This window comes from Amblyomma maculatum, chromosome 1 (genome assembly GCF_055883805.1).
Source record: "Amblyomma maculatum isolate TAMU_Amacu chromosome 1, ASM5588380v1, whole genome shotgun sequence".
Classification (NCBI taxonomy): Eukaryota; Metazoa; Arthropoda; class Arachnida; order Ixodida; family Ixodidae; genus Amblyomma; species Amblyomma maculatum.
Window position 1 is genome coordinate 493,057,134 of NC_139344.1, and position 13,660 is coordinate 493,070,793.

The window sequence follows — 13,660 nt, forward strand, 5'->3', positions numbered from 1 at the left end:
ATCTATAATTCAAACCAAACCAAGATGTTGGAAGCTGCATTTAGCAGACTGGAAGCTTTTTAAAGAGAAAGCCGACTTGAGAAAACTATTTGCCGAAGATTTTAATGTCGACGAGTTAAATGAAAGATTTACCTCTTGTATTTTAGCCGCCGCACGCCAAGCCATCCCTCAATCATCTGGAGTTGTGAGACAGAACTGTAAAGTGTGGTGGACAAAAGACTGCAGGGAGGCAAAGAAAAAACAAAATAAGGCGTGGAGTATATTTCGCAGGTACCCCACACAAGAAAATCTCCTAATTTTCAAAAAGGCTAGAGCTAAAGCCCGCTATGTGCGTCGTACTGCTGAAAAAGCTTCATGGCAGTGTATCGACGTCATGGTACACCGAATGCCAGGGGGAAAAGAGCACAGCTTTATTTGAGCAACGCGTATTTATACAGATGGCTTGGACAGCAGCGTATCGGCTGTTGCGTATCAGTTGTAGATTTTGAGGCCGCACTGCGCATGCTGTCCCTGACGCATACGATACATCTTCCTTCTTTTGGAAAGAAAACTAAAAACAACAACAAAGCAAAGTTGCAAGCACGACATGGGCTCAGTGCACAAAAGAATAACTTAAGACATTTGCTGAAAGTCTCTGCCGTATTCCAAGCGTTGCGGGGGTGCACGTTGTCTCTGCGATCGTCTTAACCCCGGAGCGCTTGACACTGCATCACCATCAGATGTCACTGGTCGCTGCTGATGCTGCGGCGTGCTGTCCTCAATGGTGTCATCGCTGTCGTCGTCAAGTTCACTCAGAAAGTTTTCTTTCGTAGACATGAGATGTTTTCGATTGCGACGCAGAAGTCTGCCGTCTTCTGTTAGAACATTGTAGGACCTTGGTCCAGCACAGCGCTGCACGACCTTTGCTTTTTTGTCCCAGACAACTTTCTTCACGCGCACAACGTCACCTTGTCTCAGGGGTGGTAGGAGTTGCCGGTCTCTCTTACTCTGGCGATGCTTGGCAATATGCAAACTGGGACCTTCTTGAGTGTCTGGTAGCGTTGTTCGTAGCTTTCTGGCCTGAAGAATCTCTGCGGGTGCCGCAGCACCTTCCAGTGGGGTTGTCCTGTAAGCGAGCAAACCAAGCCAGAAATCTTGATTGGCTTCAGCAGTTTTCTTTAATATTCGCTTCACCACCTGTACCCCCTTTTCTGCCAGGCCATTCGACTGTGGGTATCTAGGGCTAGAAGTAATGTGCTGGAAATCATATTCTCTTGCAAATGCAGCGAACTGGTAGCTTGAAAAAGGGGGTCCGTTGTCTGAGCATACCTCCATTGGTATGCCATATCTAGCGAAAATAGCGCTTGTTGCTTGAATGACAGTCCTGGCCGATGTATCCTGAAGTAATTCCACCTCCGGAAAGCTTGAGAGCGCATCGTAAACACAAAGATAAGGTCTACCCCCATAGTAAAAAATGTCGATTCCAACTCGGTACCACGCTTGCGTGGGCACTGAGCGCATCTGCAGCGGCTCACGCGGCTGGCTGTATGCATATTTCCGGCAGACTGCGCATTTCTGGACAAAGGCTTCAATGGCGCTATTCATGCCTGGCCAGAATATCGCTTCCCGGGCTCTGGATTTGCATTTGCTTATACCCAAGTGGCCTTGGTGAATTTTTTCCAGAATTTCGTGCTTCATGCTAGTGGGAATCACCACTTTGGAGCCCTTTAACAAAACGCCCTGAACCTGCGAGAGCTCGCCAGTAAATGGCTTCAGCTGACCTTCAACCGGTGCACCTTCTCTCAGACTTTTGAGTACACTGCACAGATATTCATCTTTGTTTGTCTCGGCGACCAGTCGAGTTAAAGTTCTATGGCTCACGCGAGACGAAACTACACTCACGGCGTGTACTTCTGCATCTTGGCTGTCGATGTCGGTCTTGTCACAGTTGAGTGAAGCCCGGGACAGCATATCGGCCAGGAAGAGGTGCTTTCCTGGAACAAAAACAATCTTGATATCGTAACGAAGCAGTCGCAGAAAGAAGCGTTGCAGCCTTGGCGGCATGTCACCAATCGCTTTTTGAGATATCGCTATCAAAGGTTGATGATCGGTTTCCACGATAATGTGACGACCGTATGTGAAATGATTGAACCTTTCACAACCGTACACAATCGCCATGGCTTCTTTTTCTATCTGCGAGTATCGCTGCTGGGCTTCCGTCAGAGCTTTAGACGCGTATGCGACCGGCTTCCACTCATTATCGTGAAGCTGTAATAATGCAGCACCTAAGCCGTTTTGCGATGCATCGCATGAAATTTTAGTTTCTTTTGCAGGGTCGAAAAGCGATAGGAGTGGTTGTTTGCTCATGCTGTCGCAAAGCTGGTTCCACTCTTTGGCGTGGTTCGCCGTCCATTCAAACACAGTGCCCTGCTTTAGCAAACCTCGTAGTAGTGCTGTCCTGCGCGCCAACGATGGCAGAAATTTGCTGAAGTAGTTTGCTACGCCGAGCATTCTTTGCACTGCTTGTTTGTCCTTCGGCTCAGGCATTTGCGTCATGCATTGTATCAATGAGTGGCTAGGTCTTACTCCCTCACCGCTGATTGTGTCACCTAGGAATTCTATTTCTGTCACGCCAACTGTGCATTTGGTCGGGTTGAAAGTCAAGCCAGCTCGTTCTGCCGCTTCTAGCGCTAGCCTCAGCCGGTCATTGTGCTCTTTCATCGATTTGCCCCAGACTAATACGTCGTCAACATATACTCTAACACCTTGTAGTCCATCGAAGATTTCATTCAGAATCTTTTGGAAAACCTCTGAAGCAGATGAAATCCCAAAAGGTAACCTAAGAAAACGGTACCGCCCGAAAGGCGTTGCAAATGTGCACAGTTTTGACGTTTCCTCGTCCAAGGGTATCTGGTGGAATCCGGCGTTCGCATCGAGGCGCGAAAAAACAGTTGCCCCGGCCAGCTCCGCCTCTATGTCTTCTCGCGTTGGCATCTGGTAATGTTCTCTTTTAATACATTCATTAATCTTCCTGGGGTCCATGCATACCCGAAGTTTTCCATCCTTTTTTCGTACTATCACAAGAGGGCTTACCCAGTCAGTGGGCTCCGACACCTTGGAAATGATTCCACCCTGTTGCATGCGTCGCAGCTCTTCCCGTAGTGGCTCCCGCAAGGCTAGTGGAACTCGTCGCGCTGGCTGCACTACCGGCACGGCGTCATCGCGGAGTACCATATGGTATCGACGCTCAACGCAACCCGTGCCGCTGAACAGATGACGGAATTCGTCTACCACTGTTTGTGTTGAATCTTGAGACACGGCGTGCACCTGCCGCGAAAGGAGTCTAAGGCGTTCGCAGGCTTGAAGGCCTAGTATCGCTTGCCCTTTGCGCACAATGAAAAACTGTAAAACGGCGTTGTGACCATTAAGCTTCACTTCCGTAGTGATCGTGCCAAATTGTTGAATTTCGCTTCCGCCGAAGGACCGCAATGTCGCGCAACTGGGCTTCAGCGGTGGTTTTGGCAGCATCTTGTTTAGGACACTGAGGGGAAGAATATTGGCTTGTGAACCGGTGTCAACTTTCATGCACACCGACAAGTTGCCAACTTGTGCTTGAGCAAGCCAATCGCGCTCACGGACAGTGTTTCTGACAGCCACGTTGAGCACATCGAACTCTTCCTCGGAACCAGTGAGCTCACTTATTTGCTGCTTTGCTTTACAGCAGACCGCAAAGTGGTTTTTCCGCTGGCACTTATAACAAGTACGACCAAAAGCAGGGCAGCTCCGCGGTGCGTGCGTTCGTGCGCAGCTTTGGCAAATATAGGCCTGCTGCCTTTTACGATGGGTAGAGCTCGTTTTGTGGACTGGGTCGACCTGATGATGGTCTTGTTCCCATATTTCCTTATGCGCCGCGGCTGCTTCGGCAGCCTTGCAGATCTGTTCTGCTTTCTGGAGGGTGAGCTTGTTATCTCTCAATAACTTCTCGCGTATCTTGTCGTCAGTTATACCAAAAACAATTTGGTCTCTGATCACTGAATCGAGTAACCCAGCAAAGTTACAAAGTCGTGCTTGAGTCTTCAAATCTCTCAAAAAGTGCTCGAATGGCTCGCCAGGTTCCTGCACTCGCCTCCTGAATAAGTAGCGCTCATATACTTCATTGCTCTGGGCTGCGCAATACTCGTCAAACTTTTTGATTACCGTCGCGTAGTCACTGCTGCTTTCATCTTCCGAAAAAGTAAAGGTGTTAAATACCTCAATTGCTTCTTCACCTGCGGTAGCAAGGTGAAGAAGCAACAGCCAGCCGCGTGAGCCGCTGCAGATGCGCTCAGTGCCCACGCAAGCGTGGTACCGAGTTGGAATCGACATTTTTTACTATGGGGGTAGACCTTATCTTTGTGTTTACGATGCGCTCTCAAGCTTTCCGGAGGTGGAATTACTTCAGGATACATCGGCCAGGACTGTCATTCAAGCAACAAGCGCTATTTTCGTTGGCTCTGGTCGAGGCTTTGCTGTTTCTGTCGCCGTCAGGAAAAGCTGGAACTTCTGCTTGAACAGCTGCCAATTCTTTGCGATGTCCCCTTTCAGGTGAAGTGCGTCCGGTGGCCTTAAGAAATCCATTTCGTGGCTTATTTCTTCGGTCTGCTCGTCGGCGTTAGCCACTTCTGACACCATGTATCGACGTCATGGTACACCGAATGCCAGGGGGAAAAGAGCACAGCTTTATTTGAGCAACGCGTATTTATACAGATGGCTTGGACAGCAGCGTATCGGCTGTTGCGTATCAGTTGTAGATTTTGAGGCCGCACTGCGCATGCTGTCCCTGACGCATACGATACAGGCAGCATTACATCTCTTCTATAAACAGTCATATAACATCCAAGGATATGTGGGCACAAGTAAATAAATTAAATGGCAAGTACTCCCCGTTTACAGTTCCTCTCCTTACAGACCCAAATACCCAGACAAGCATTCAAGAGCAAGCGGGCATTTTAGGTGAACATTTTTTCATGGTATCTAGCTCATCACATTATTCAGAATCATTTTTAAAGTATAAAAGCCAAGCAGAAAGACAGAAATTACCTACTACTGGCAGCGTTCACGAATCATACAACAGTCCCCTTACACTACAAGAAATAAACACAGTTCTCTCTTCCGGCAAACGTACAGCACCAGGCCCAGATGAAATACACTATCAAATGCTAGCCCATCTTTCTGAATCCTCAGTTAAAGCACTCTTAAAATTTTTTAACAAGGTATGGATGTCAGGAGAAATACCGCAGGCCTGGAAGAAAGCCATTATTGTTCTGTTACTGAAACATGGAAAGCCACCAACATCCCCAAGCAGTTATAGGCCCATAGCACTAACGAGTTGTATCGCTAAATCGTTTGAAAGTGTTCTAAATATCAGGCTCATGTTTACACTTGAATCTCACAAACTTCTCGACACCCGCCAATGTGGATTTAGAAAAGGATGTTCGACAACTGATCATCTTGTGCGCTTGGAAAATACGGTACGAGAAGCATTTATGCGCAGACAACACTGCCTTGCCGTATTTTTTGATTTAGAAAAAGCTTATGACACGACGTGGAGGTATGGAATCCTACGTGACCTGGGAGACCTTGGCATCCGCGGCAGAATGTTAAAATGCTTGAAAGAGTTTTTGTCCGACCGTTCTTTCTAAGTTCGTCTCGGTGCTACTCTGTGAAAACGTTTCACTCAGGAGAATGGTGTCCCTCAGGGGTGCATCTTGAGTACCACGCTGTTTATAGCAAAAATGAACTCCATAGTAAAAGTAATCCCAACGACCATCATGCATTCAGTCTATGTCGATGACCTACAAATAGCATGTACATCCTCTAATGTATCAACGTGTGAGAGACAAATTCAATTAACAGTGAATAAACTAGCGACATGGGCAGATAGAAATGGTTTCAGGTTCTCTGCAGAGAAATCAATAGCCGTTTTATTCTCACTTAGACGAGGTTTGCAAGTGGACCCTACAGTTTACCTCAATGACATTGCTCTCCCAGTAAAACACGAACATAATTTTCTAGGCATTACTTTCGACAGAAAGCTTACTTTCCTCCCCCACATAAACACCCTTAAAAAGAAAGCCTCCCAATCTTTAAATATACTTAAAGTGCTGTCACGTAAACGCTGGGGGTCCGACAGGACATGCCTTCTGCAGATTTATCGTTCAGTTGTACGTTCGAGCTTGGACTACGGTTGCATAGTCTACGGTTCCGCAAGACCCTCATACCTAAAACGACTAGACGCAGTCCACAACCTAGGTCTGCGTCTTTCGACCGGGGCATACAGGACGTCGCCTGTGCGAAGTCTGTATGTAGAAACCAACGAACCATCTCTTGAGGACAGAAGAACCATGCTAACTTGTTCATACATTCTTAAGATCCGTTCGCTACCAACACACCTCTGCTACCCCATAGTAACAAAGTGCCCGTCCAGAACCCTGTTCAACAACAAACCGCAAGCAGTCAGACCCCTCCTCCTCCGCTTCGAACAGATGTGCGAAGAAATAAAAATACTCGATACACTCCCCGACATTGCACAATGCCCTGATCCATTACCCCCTTGGTATAAATTTCCCTGTGTATGCGACCTTACTTTAACACAGTTTGACAAACAACAAACTCCACACGAACACATATTACAACAATTCCTGACATTAGAGGAAAAATACAAAGACCACAATACATTTTATACCGACGGTTCTAATACTACCTCATATGTTGGTAGTGGTGTCGTAGAAAACAATCGCCAGAAAACAGTTAGGTTGCCCAATTGTGCATCAGTGTTCACTGCAGAAAGTTATGCCATATCCATAGCTGTGGAAAAAATAATAAAATGCAATATTGAAAAGAGTATAATCTACACTGACTCCCTCAGCTTAATCACAGCATTACACTCTAAAAATGCAACAGAACCTGTAGTGGGAAAAATAATACATTGTATAACATCAGCCGAAACACGAGGTTACAAAATTAAATTCTGCTGGGTACCTAGCCATGTCGGAATCGTAGGTAACGAGACAGCTGACGAATGTGCAGCAGCTGCCCGAAAAGCAAAAATAGAAAAAGTAAATGTACCACGCAAAGATGTTTTGAAATTCATACAAAAAAAGCTCAGGGAAAAATGGCAAGCCTCATGGAAAAATGAAATAAACAACAAACTACACGTCGTGAAACCAGTTGTCGAAGAATGGAAGTCATGCAGTCACCAGAAACGCTTCATGGAGGTAATATTATGTCGCCTTCGAATAGGACACACGCATATTACTCATAGTTACATTCTCAAAAAAGAAGATGAACCCATATGTGAAGACTGCGGACATGGACTGACGATAAACCACATTTTAATTTCATGTAAAAAACTCGAAAAGCTACGGAAAAAGCATTTCACTCTATTTTACACCAAACAGATACCATTCCATCCATCACTTCTCCTAGGAGAGAATGCAATTGTAGACATTTCATGTGTTTTTAGTTTCTTAGAAGAAACATCCTTCCTGAACAAGCTATGATATCTTAACACTTCATTCCTTCTAAAAAAACCATAATATACCTTGTGCTTGGCGCATGATAGCCTGAGTTGCTTATGCGCCATAAAACACAACACAACACAACACAACACGACAGGAGGCAGCAAGAGAAACGGTTTCTTTGGCACGATCACTGCTTCCAAGTGAGGGTTTCCTCGGTTTGCTGCTAGTTATGTAGGCTGGATGGCTGAAGTTGCTAGGGATGGCAGTGACGTCTGTAGATAATCCAGATGGTGACACTGATATGAAATTTTGTGCATCAGCCTTGAGCAATACGGATCGTCCGCGGCACGTGAACTTTTCGGCTTCTTTGAACTTATCTTGCGCAAACCGGTGAAATGACAGGAGGCAGCAAGGGAAACGGTTTCTTTGGCACGATCACTGCTTCCAAGTGAGGGTTTCCTCGGTTTGCTGCTAGTTATGTAGGCTGGATGGCTGAAGTTGCTAGGGATGGCAGTGACGTATGTAGATAATCCAGATGGTGATGCTGATGCGAAATTTTGTGCACCAGCCTTGAGCGATACGGATCGTCCACGGCAGGTGAACTACTCGGCTTCTTTGAACTTATCTTGCGCAAACCGGTGAAATGACAGGAGGCAGCAAGGGAAACGGTTTCTTTGGCACGATCACTGCTTCCAAGTGAGGGTTTCCTCGGTTTGCTGCTAGTTATGTAGGCTGGATGGCTGAAGTTGCTAGGGATGGCAGTGACGTCTGTAGATAATCCAGATGGTGATGCTGATGCGAAATTTTGTGCACCAGCCTTGAGCGATACGGATCGTCCACGGCAGGTGAACTACTCGGCTTCTTTGAACTTATCTTGCGCAAACCGGTGAAATGACAGGAGGCAGCAAGAGAAACGGTTTCTTTGGCACGATCACTGCTTCCAAGTGAGGGTTTCCTCGGTTTGCTGCTAGTTATGTAGGCTGGATGGCTGAAGTTGCTAGGGATGGCAGTGACGTCTGTAGATAATCCAGATGGTGACACTGATGTGAAATTTTGTGCATCAGCCTTGAGCAATACGGATCGTCCGCGGCACGTGAACTTTTCGGCTTCTTTGAACTTATCTTGCGCAAACCGGTGAAATGACAGGAGGCAGCAAGGGAAACGGTTTCTTTGGCACGATAACTGCTTCCAAGTGAGGGTTTCCTTGGTTTGCTGCTAGTTATGTAGGCTGGATGGTTGAAGTTGCTAGAGATGGCAGTGACGTATGTAGATAATCCAGATGGTGATGCTGATGCGAAATTTTGTGCACCAGCCTTGAGCGATACGGATCGTCCACGGCAGGTGAACTACTCGGCTTCTTTGAACTTATCTTGCGCAAACCGGTGAAATGACAGGAGGCAGCAAGAGAAACGGTTTCTTTGGCACGATCACTGCTTCCAAGTGAGGGTTTCCTCGGTTTGCTGCTAGTTATGTAGGCTGGATGGCTGAAGTTGCTAGGGATGGCAGTGACGTCTGTAGATAATCCAGATGGTGACACTGATGTGAAATTTTGTGCATCAGCCTTGAGCAATACGGATCGTCCGCGGCACGTGAACTTTTCGGCTTCTTTGAACTTATCTTGCGCAAACCGGTGAAATGACAGGAGGCAGCAAGGGAAACGGTTTCTTTGGCACGATAACTGCTTCCAAGTGAGGGTTTCCTTGGTTTGCTGCTAGTTATGTAGGCTGGATGGTTGAAGTTGCTAGAGATGGCAGTGACGTCTGTAGATAATCCAGATGGTGACGCTGATGCGAAATTTTGTGCATCAGCCTTGAGCGATACAGACCGTTTACGGCACGTGAGCTACTCGGCTTCTTTGAACTTATCTTGCGCAAACCGGTGAAATGACAGGAGGCAGCAAGAGAAACGGTTTCTTTGGCACGATCACTGCTTCCAAGTGAGGGTTTCCTCGGTTTGCTGCTAGTTATGTAGGCTGGATGGCTGAAGTTGCTAGGGATGGCAGTGACGTCTGTAGATAATCCAGATGGTGACACTGATGTGAAATTTTGTGCACCAGCCTTGAGCGATACGGATCGTCCACGGCAGGTGAACTACTCGGCTTCTTTGAACTTATCTTGCGCAAACCGGTGAAATGACAGGAGGCAGCAAGAGAAACGGTTTCTTTGGCACGATCACTGCTTCCAAGTGAGGGTTTCCTCGGTTTGCTGCTAGTTATGTAGGCTGGATGGCTGAAGTTGCTAGGGATGGCAGTGACGTCTGTAGATAATCCAGATGGTGACACTGATGTGAAATTTTGTGCATCAGCCTTGAGCAATACGGATCGTCCGCGGCACGTGAACTTTTCGGCTTCTTTGAACTTATCTTGCGCAAACCGGTGAAATGACAGGAGGCAGCAAGAGAAAGTTTCTTTCGCACGATCACTGCTTCCAAGTGAGGGTTTCCTCGGTTTGCTGCTAGTTATGTAGGCTGGATGGTTGAAGTTGCTAGGGATGGCAGTGACGTATGTAGATAATCCAGATGGTGATGCTGATGAGAAATTTTGTGCATCAGCCTTGAGCCATACGGATCGTCCGCGGCACGTGAACTTTTCGGCTTCTTTGAACTTATCTTGCGCAAACCGGTGAAATGACAGGAGGCAGCAAGAGAAAGTTTCTTTCGCACGATCACTGCTTCCAAGTGAGGGTTTCCTCGGTTTGCTGCTAGTTATGTAGGCTGGATGGTTGAAGTTGCTAGGGATGGCAGTGACGTATGTAGATAATCCAGATGGTGATGCTGATGCGAAATTTTGTGCACCAGCCTTGAGCGATACGGATCGTCCACGGCAGGTGAACTACTCGGCTTCTTTGAACTTATCTTGCGCAAACCGGTGAAATGACAGGAGGCAGCAAGGGAAACGGTTTCTTTGGCACGATAACTGCTTCCAAGTGAGGGTTTCCTTGGTTTGCTGCTAGTTATGTAGGCTGGATGGTTGAAGTTGCTAGGGATGGCAGTGACGTCTGTAGATAATCCAGATGGTGATGCTGATGCGAAATTTTGTGCACCAGCCTTGAGCGATACGGATCGTCCACGGCAGGTGAACTACTCGGCTTCTTTGAACTTATCTTGCGCAAACCGGTGAAATGACAGGAGGCAGCAAGAGAAACGGTTTCTTTGGCACGATCACTGCTTCCAAGTGAGGGTTTCCTCGGTTTGCTGCTAGTTATGTAGGCTGGATGGCTGAAGTTGCTAGGGATGGCAGTGACGTCTGTAGATAATCCAGATGGTGATGCTGATGCGAAATTTTGTGCACCAGCCTTGAGCGATACGGATCGTCCGCGGCACGTGAACTTTTCGGCTTCTTTGAACTTATCTTGCGCAAACCGGTGAAATGACAGGAGGCAGCAAGGGAAACGGTTTCTTTGGCACGATAACTGCTTCCAAGTGAGGGTTTCCTTGGTTTGCTGCTAGTTATGTAGGCTGGATGGTTGAAGTTGCTAGGGATGGCAGTGACGTCTGTAGATAATCCAGATGGTGATGCTGATGCGAAATTTTGTGCACCAGCCTTGAGCGATACGGATCGTCCACGGCAGGTGAACTACTCGGCTTCTTTGAACTTATCTTGCGCAAACCGGTGAAATGACAGGAGGCAGCAAGAGAAACGGTTTCTTTGGCACGATCACTGCTTCCAAGTGAGGGTTTCCTCGGTTTGCTGCTAGTTATGTAGGCTGGATGGTTGAAGTTGCTAGGGATGGCAGTGACGTATGTAGATAATCCAGATGGTGATGCTGATGAGAAATTTTGTGCATCAGCCTTGAGCCATACGGATCGTCCGCGGCACGTGAACTTTTCGGCTTCTTTGAACTTATCTTGCGCAAACCGGTGAAATGACAGGAGGCAGCAAGGGAAACGGTTTCTTTGGCACGATAACTGCTTCCAAGTGAGGGTTTCCTTGGTTTGCTGCTAGTTATGTAGGCTGGATGGTTGAAGTTGCTAGAGATGGCAGTGACGTCTGTAGATAATCCAGATGGTGACGCTGATGCGAAATTTTGTGCATCAGCCTTGAGCAATACGGATCGTCCACGGCAGGTGAACTACTCGGCTTCTTTGAACTTATCTTGCGCAAACCGGTGAAATGACAGGAGGCAGCAAGAGAAACGGTTTCTTTGGCACGATCACTGCTTCCAAGTGAGGGTTTCCTCGGTTTGCTGCTAGTTATGTAGGCTGGATGGCTGAAGTTGCTAGGGATGGCAGTGACGTCTGTAGATAATCCAGATGGTGACACTGATGTGAAATTTTGTGCACCAGCCTTGAGCGATACGGATCGTCCACGGCAGGTGAACTACTCGGCTTCTTTGAACTTATCTTGCGCAAACCGGTGAAATGACAGGAGGCAGCAAGAGAAACGGTTTCTTTGGCACGATCACTGCTTCCAAGTGAGGGTTTCCTCGGTTTGCTGCTAGTTATGTAGGCTGGATGGCTGAAGTTGCTAGGGATGGCAGTGACGTCTGTAGATAATCCAGATGGTGACACTGATGTGAAATTTTGTGCATCAGCCTTGAGCAATACGGATCGTCCGCGGCACGTGAACTTTTCGGCTTCTTTGAACTTATCTTGCGCAAACCGGTGAAATGACAGGAGGCAGCAAGAGAAAGTTTCTTTCGCACGATCACTGCTTCCAAGTGAGGGTTTCCTCGGTTTGCTGCTAGTTATGTAGGCTGGATGGTTGAAGTTGCTAGGGATGGCAGTGACGTATGTAGATAATCCAGATGGTGATGCTGATGAGAAATTTTGTGCATCAGCCTTGAGCCATACGGATCGTCCGCGGCACGTGAACTTTTCGGCTTCTTTGAACTTATCTTGCGCAAACCGGTGAAATGACAGGAGGCAGCAAGGGAAACGGTTTCTTTGGCACGATAACTGCTTCCAAGTGAGGGTTTCCTTGGTTTGCTGCTAGTTATGTAGGCTGGATGGTTGAAGTTGCTAGGGATGGCAGTGACGTCTGTAGATAATCCAGATGGTGATGCTGATGCGAAATTTTGTGCACCAGCCTTGAGCGATACGGATCGTCCACGGCAGGTGAACTACTCGGCTTCTTTGAACTTATCTTGCGCAAACCGGTGAAATGACAGGAGGCAGCAAGAGAAACGGTTTCTTTCGCACGATCACTGCTTCCAAGTGAGGGTTTCCTCGGTTTGCTGCTAGTTATGTAGGCTGGATGGTTGAAGTTGCTAGGGATGGCAGTGACGTATGTAGATAATCCAGATGGTGATGCTGATGAGAAATTTTGTGCATCAGCCTTGAGCCATACGGATCGTCCGCGGCACGTGAACTTTTCGGCTTCTTTGAACTTATCTTGCGCAAACCGGTGAAATGACAGGAGGCAGCAAGAGAAAGTTTCTTTCGCACGATCACTGCTTCCAAGTGAGGGTTTCCTCGGTTTGCTGCTAGTTATGTAGGCTGGATGGTTGAAGTTGCTAGGGATGGCAGTGACGTCTGTAGATAATCCAGATGGTGATGCTGATGCGAAATTTTGTGCACCAGCCTTGAGCGATACGGATCGTCCACGGCAGGTGAACTACTCGGCTTCTTTGAACTTATCTTGCGCAAACCGGTGAAATGACAGGAGGCAGCAAGAGAAACGGTTTCTTTCGCACGATCACTGCTTCCAAGTGAGGGTTTCCTCGGTTTGCTGCTAGTTATGTAGGCTGGATGGTTGAAGTTGCTAGGGATGGCAGTGACGTATGTAGATAATCCAGATGGTGATGCTGATGCGAAATTTTGTGCACCAGCCTTGAGCGATACGGATCGTCCACGGCAGGTGAACTACTCGGCTTCTTTGAACTTATCTTACACAAACCGGTAAAATGACAGGAGGCAGCAAGAGAATAGATTTCTTTGGCACGATCACTGCTTCCAAGTGAGGGTTTCCTCGGTTTGCTGCTAGTTATGTAGGCTGGATGGTTGAAGTTGCTAGGGATGGCAGTGACGTCTGTAGATAATCCAGATGGTGATGCTGATGTGACATTTAGTGCATCAGCCTTGAGCGATACAGACCGTTTACGGCACGTGAGCTACTCGGCTTCTTTGAACTTATCTTGCGCAAACCGGTGAAATGACAGGAGGCAGCAAGAGAAAGTTTCTTTCGCACGATCACTGCTTCCAAGTGAGGGTTTCCTCGGTTTGCTGCTAGTTATGTAGGC

The 13,660-nt window shown here is 47.4% G+C and overlaps 1 protein-coding gene across 1 annotated transcript; it reads right to left on the reverse strand.

The window, feature by feature from the left end:
• Window positions 1–393: 393 nt before the first annotated feature.
• LOC146210259 (uncharacterized) lies at window positions 394–3,405 on the reverse strand. Its single transcript, XM_084608700.1, has 3 exons — window positions 3,073–3,405; window positions 1,882–1,973; window positions 394–1,105 (listed from the first exon to the last, which is right to left on the reverse strand). The coding sequence occupies exons 1-3, from the start codon at window positions 3,211–3,213 to the stop codon at window positions 613–615; spliced, it is 726 nt and encodes a 241-aa protein (XP_084464826.1). The 5' UTR covers window positions 3,214–3,405; the 3' UTR covers window positions 394–612.
• Between the last annotated feature and the right edge of the window lie 10,255 nt (window positions 3,406–13,660).

What these genes read in the sequence shown, in the direction of transcription:
- LOC146210259 (XM_084608700.1), bottom strand. Translation starts at nt 3,213, where the DNA reads ATGGTACTCCGCGATGACGCCGTGCCGGTAGTGCAGCCAGCGCGACGA. An exon ending in TGTCGGAGCCCACTGACTGG is followed by an intron (nt 1,974 to 3,072) that starts GTAAGCCCTCTT and finishes TTTTTGTTCCAG; the next exon opens with GAAAGCACCTCTTCCTGGCC. An exon ending in AAGATGCAGAAGTACACGCC is followed by an intron (nt 1,106 to 1,881) that starts GTGAGTGTAGTT and finishes GCTCGCTTACAG; the next exon opens with GACAACCCCACTGGAAGGTG.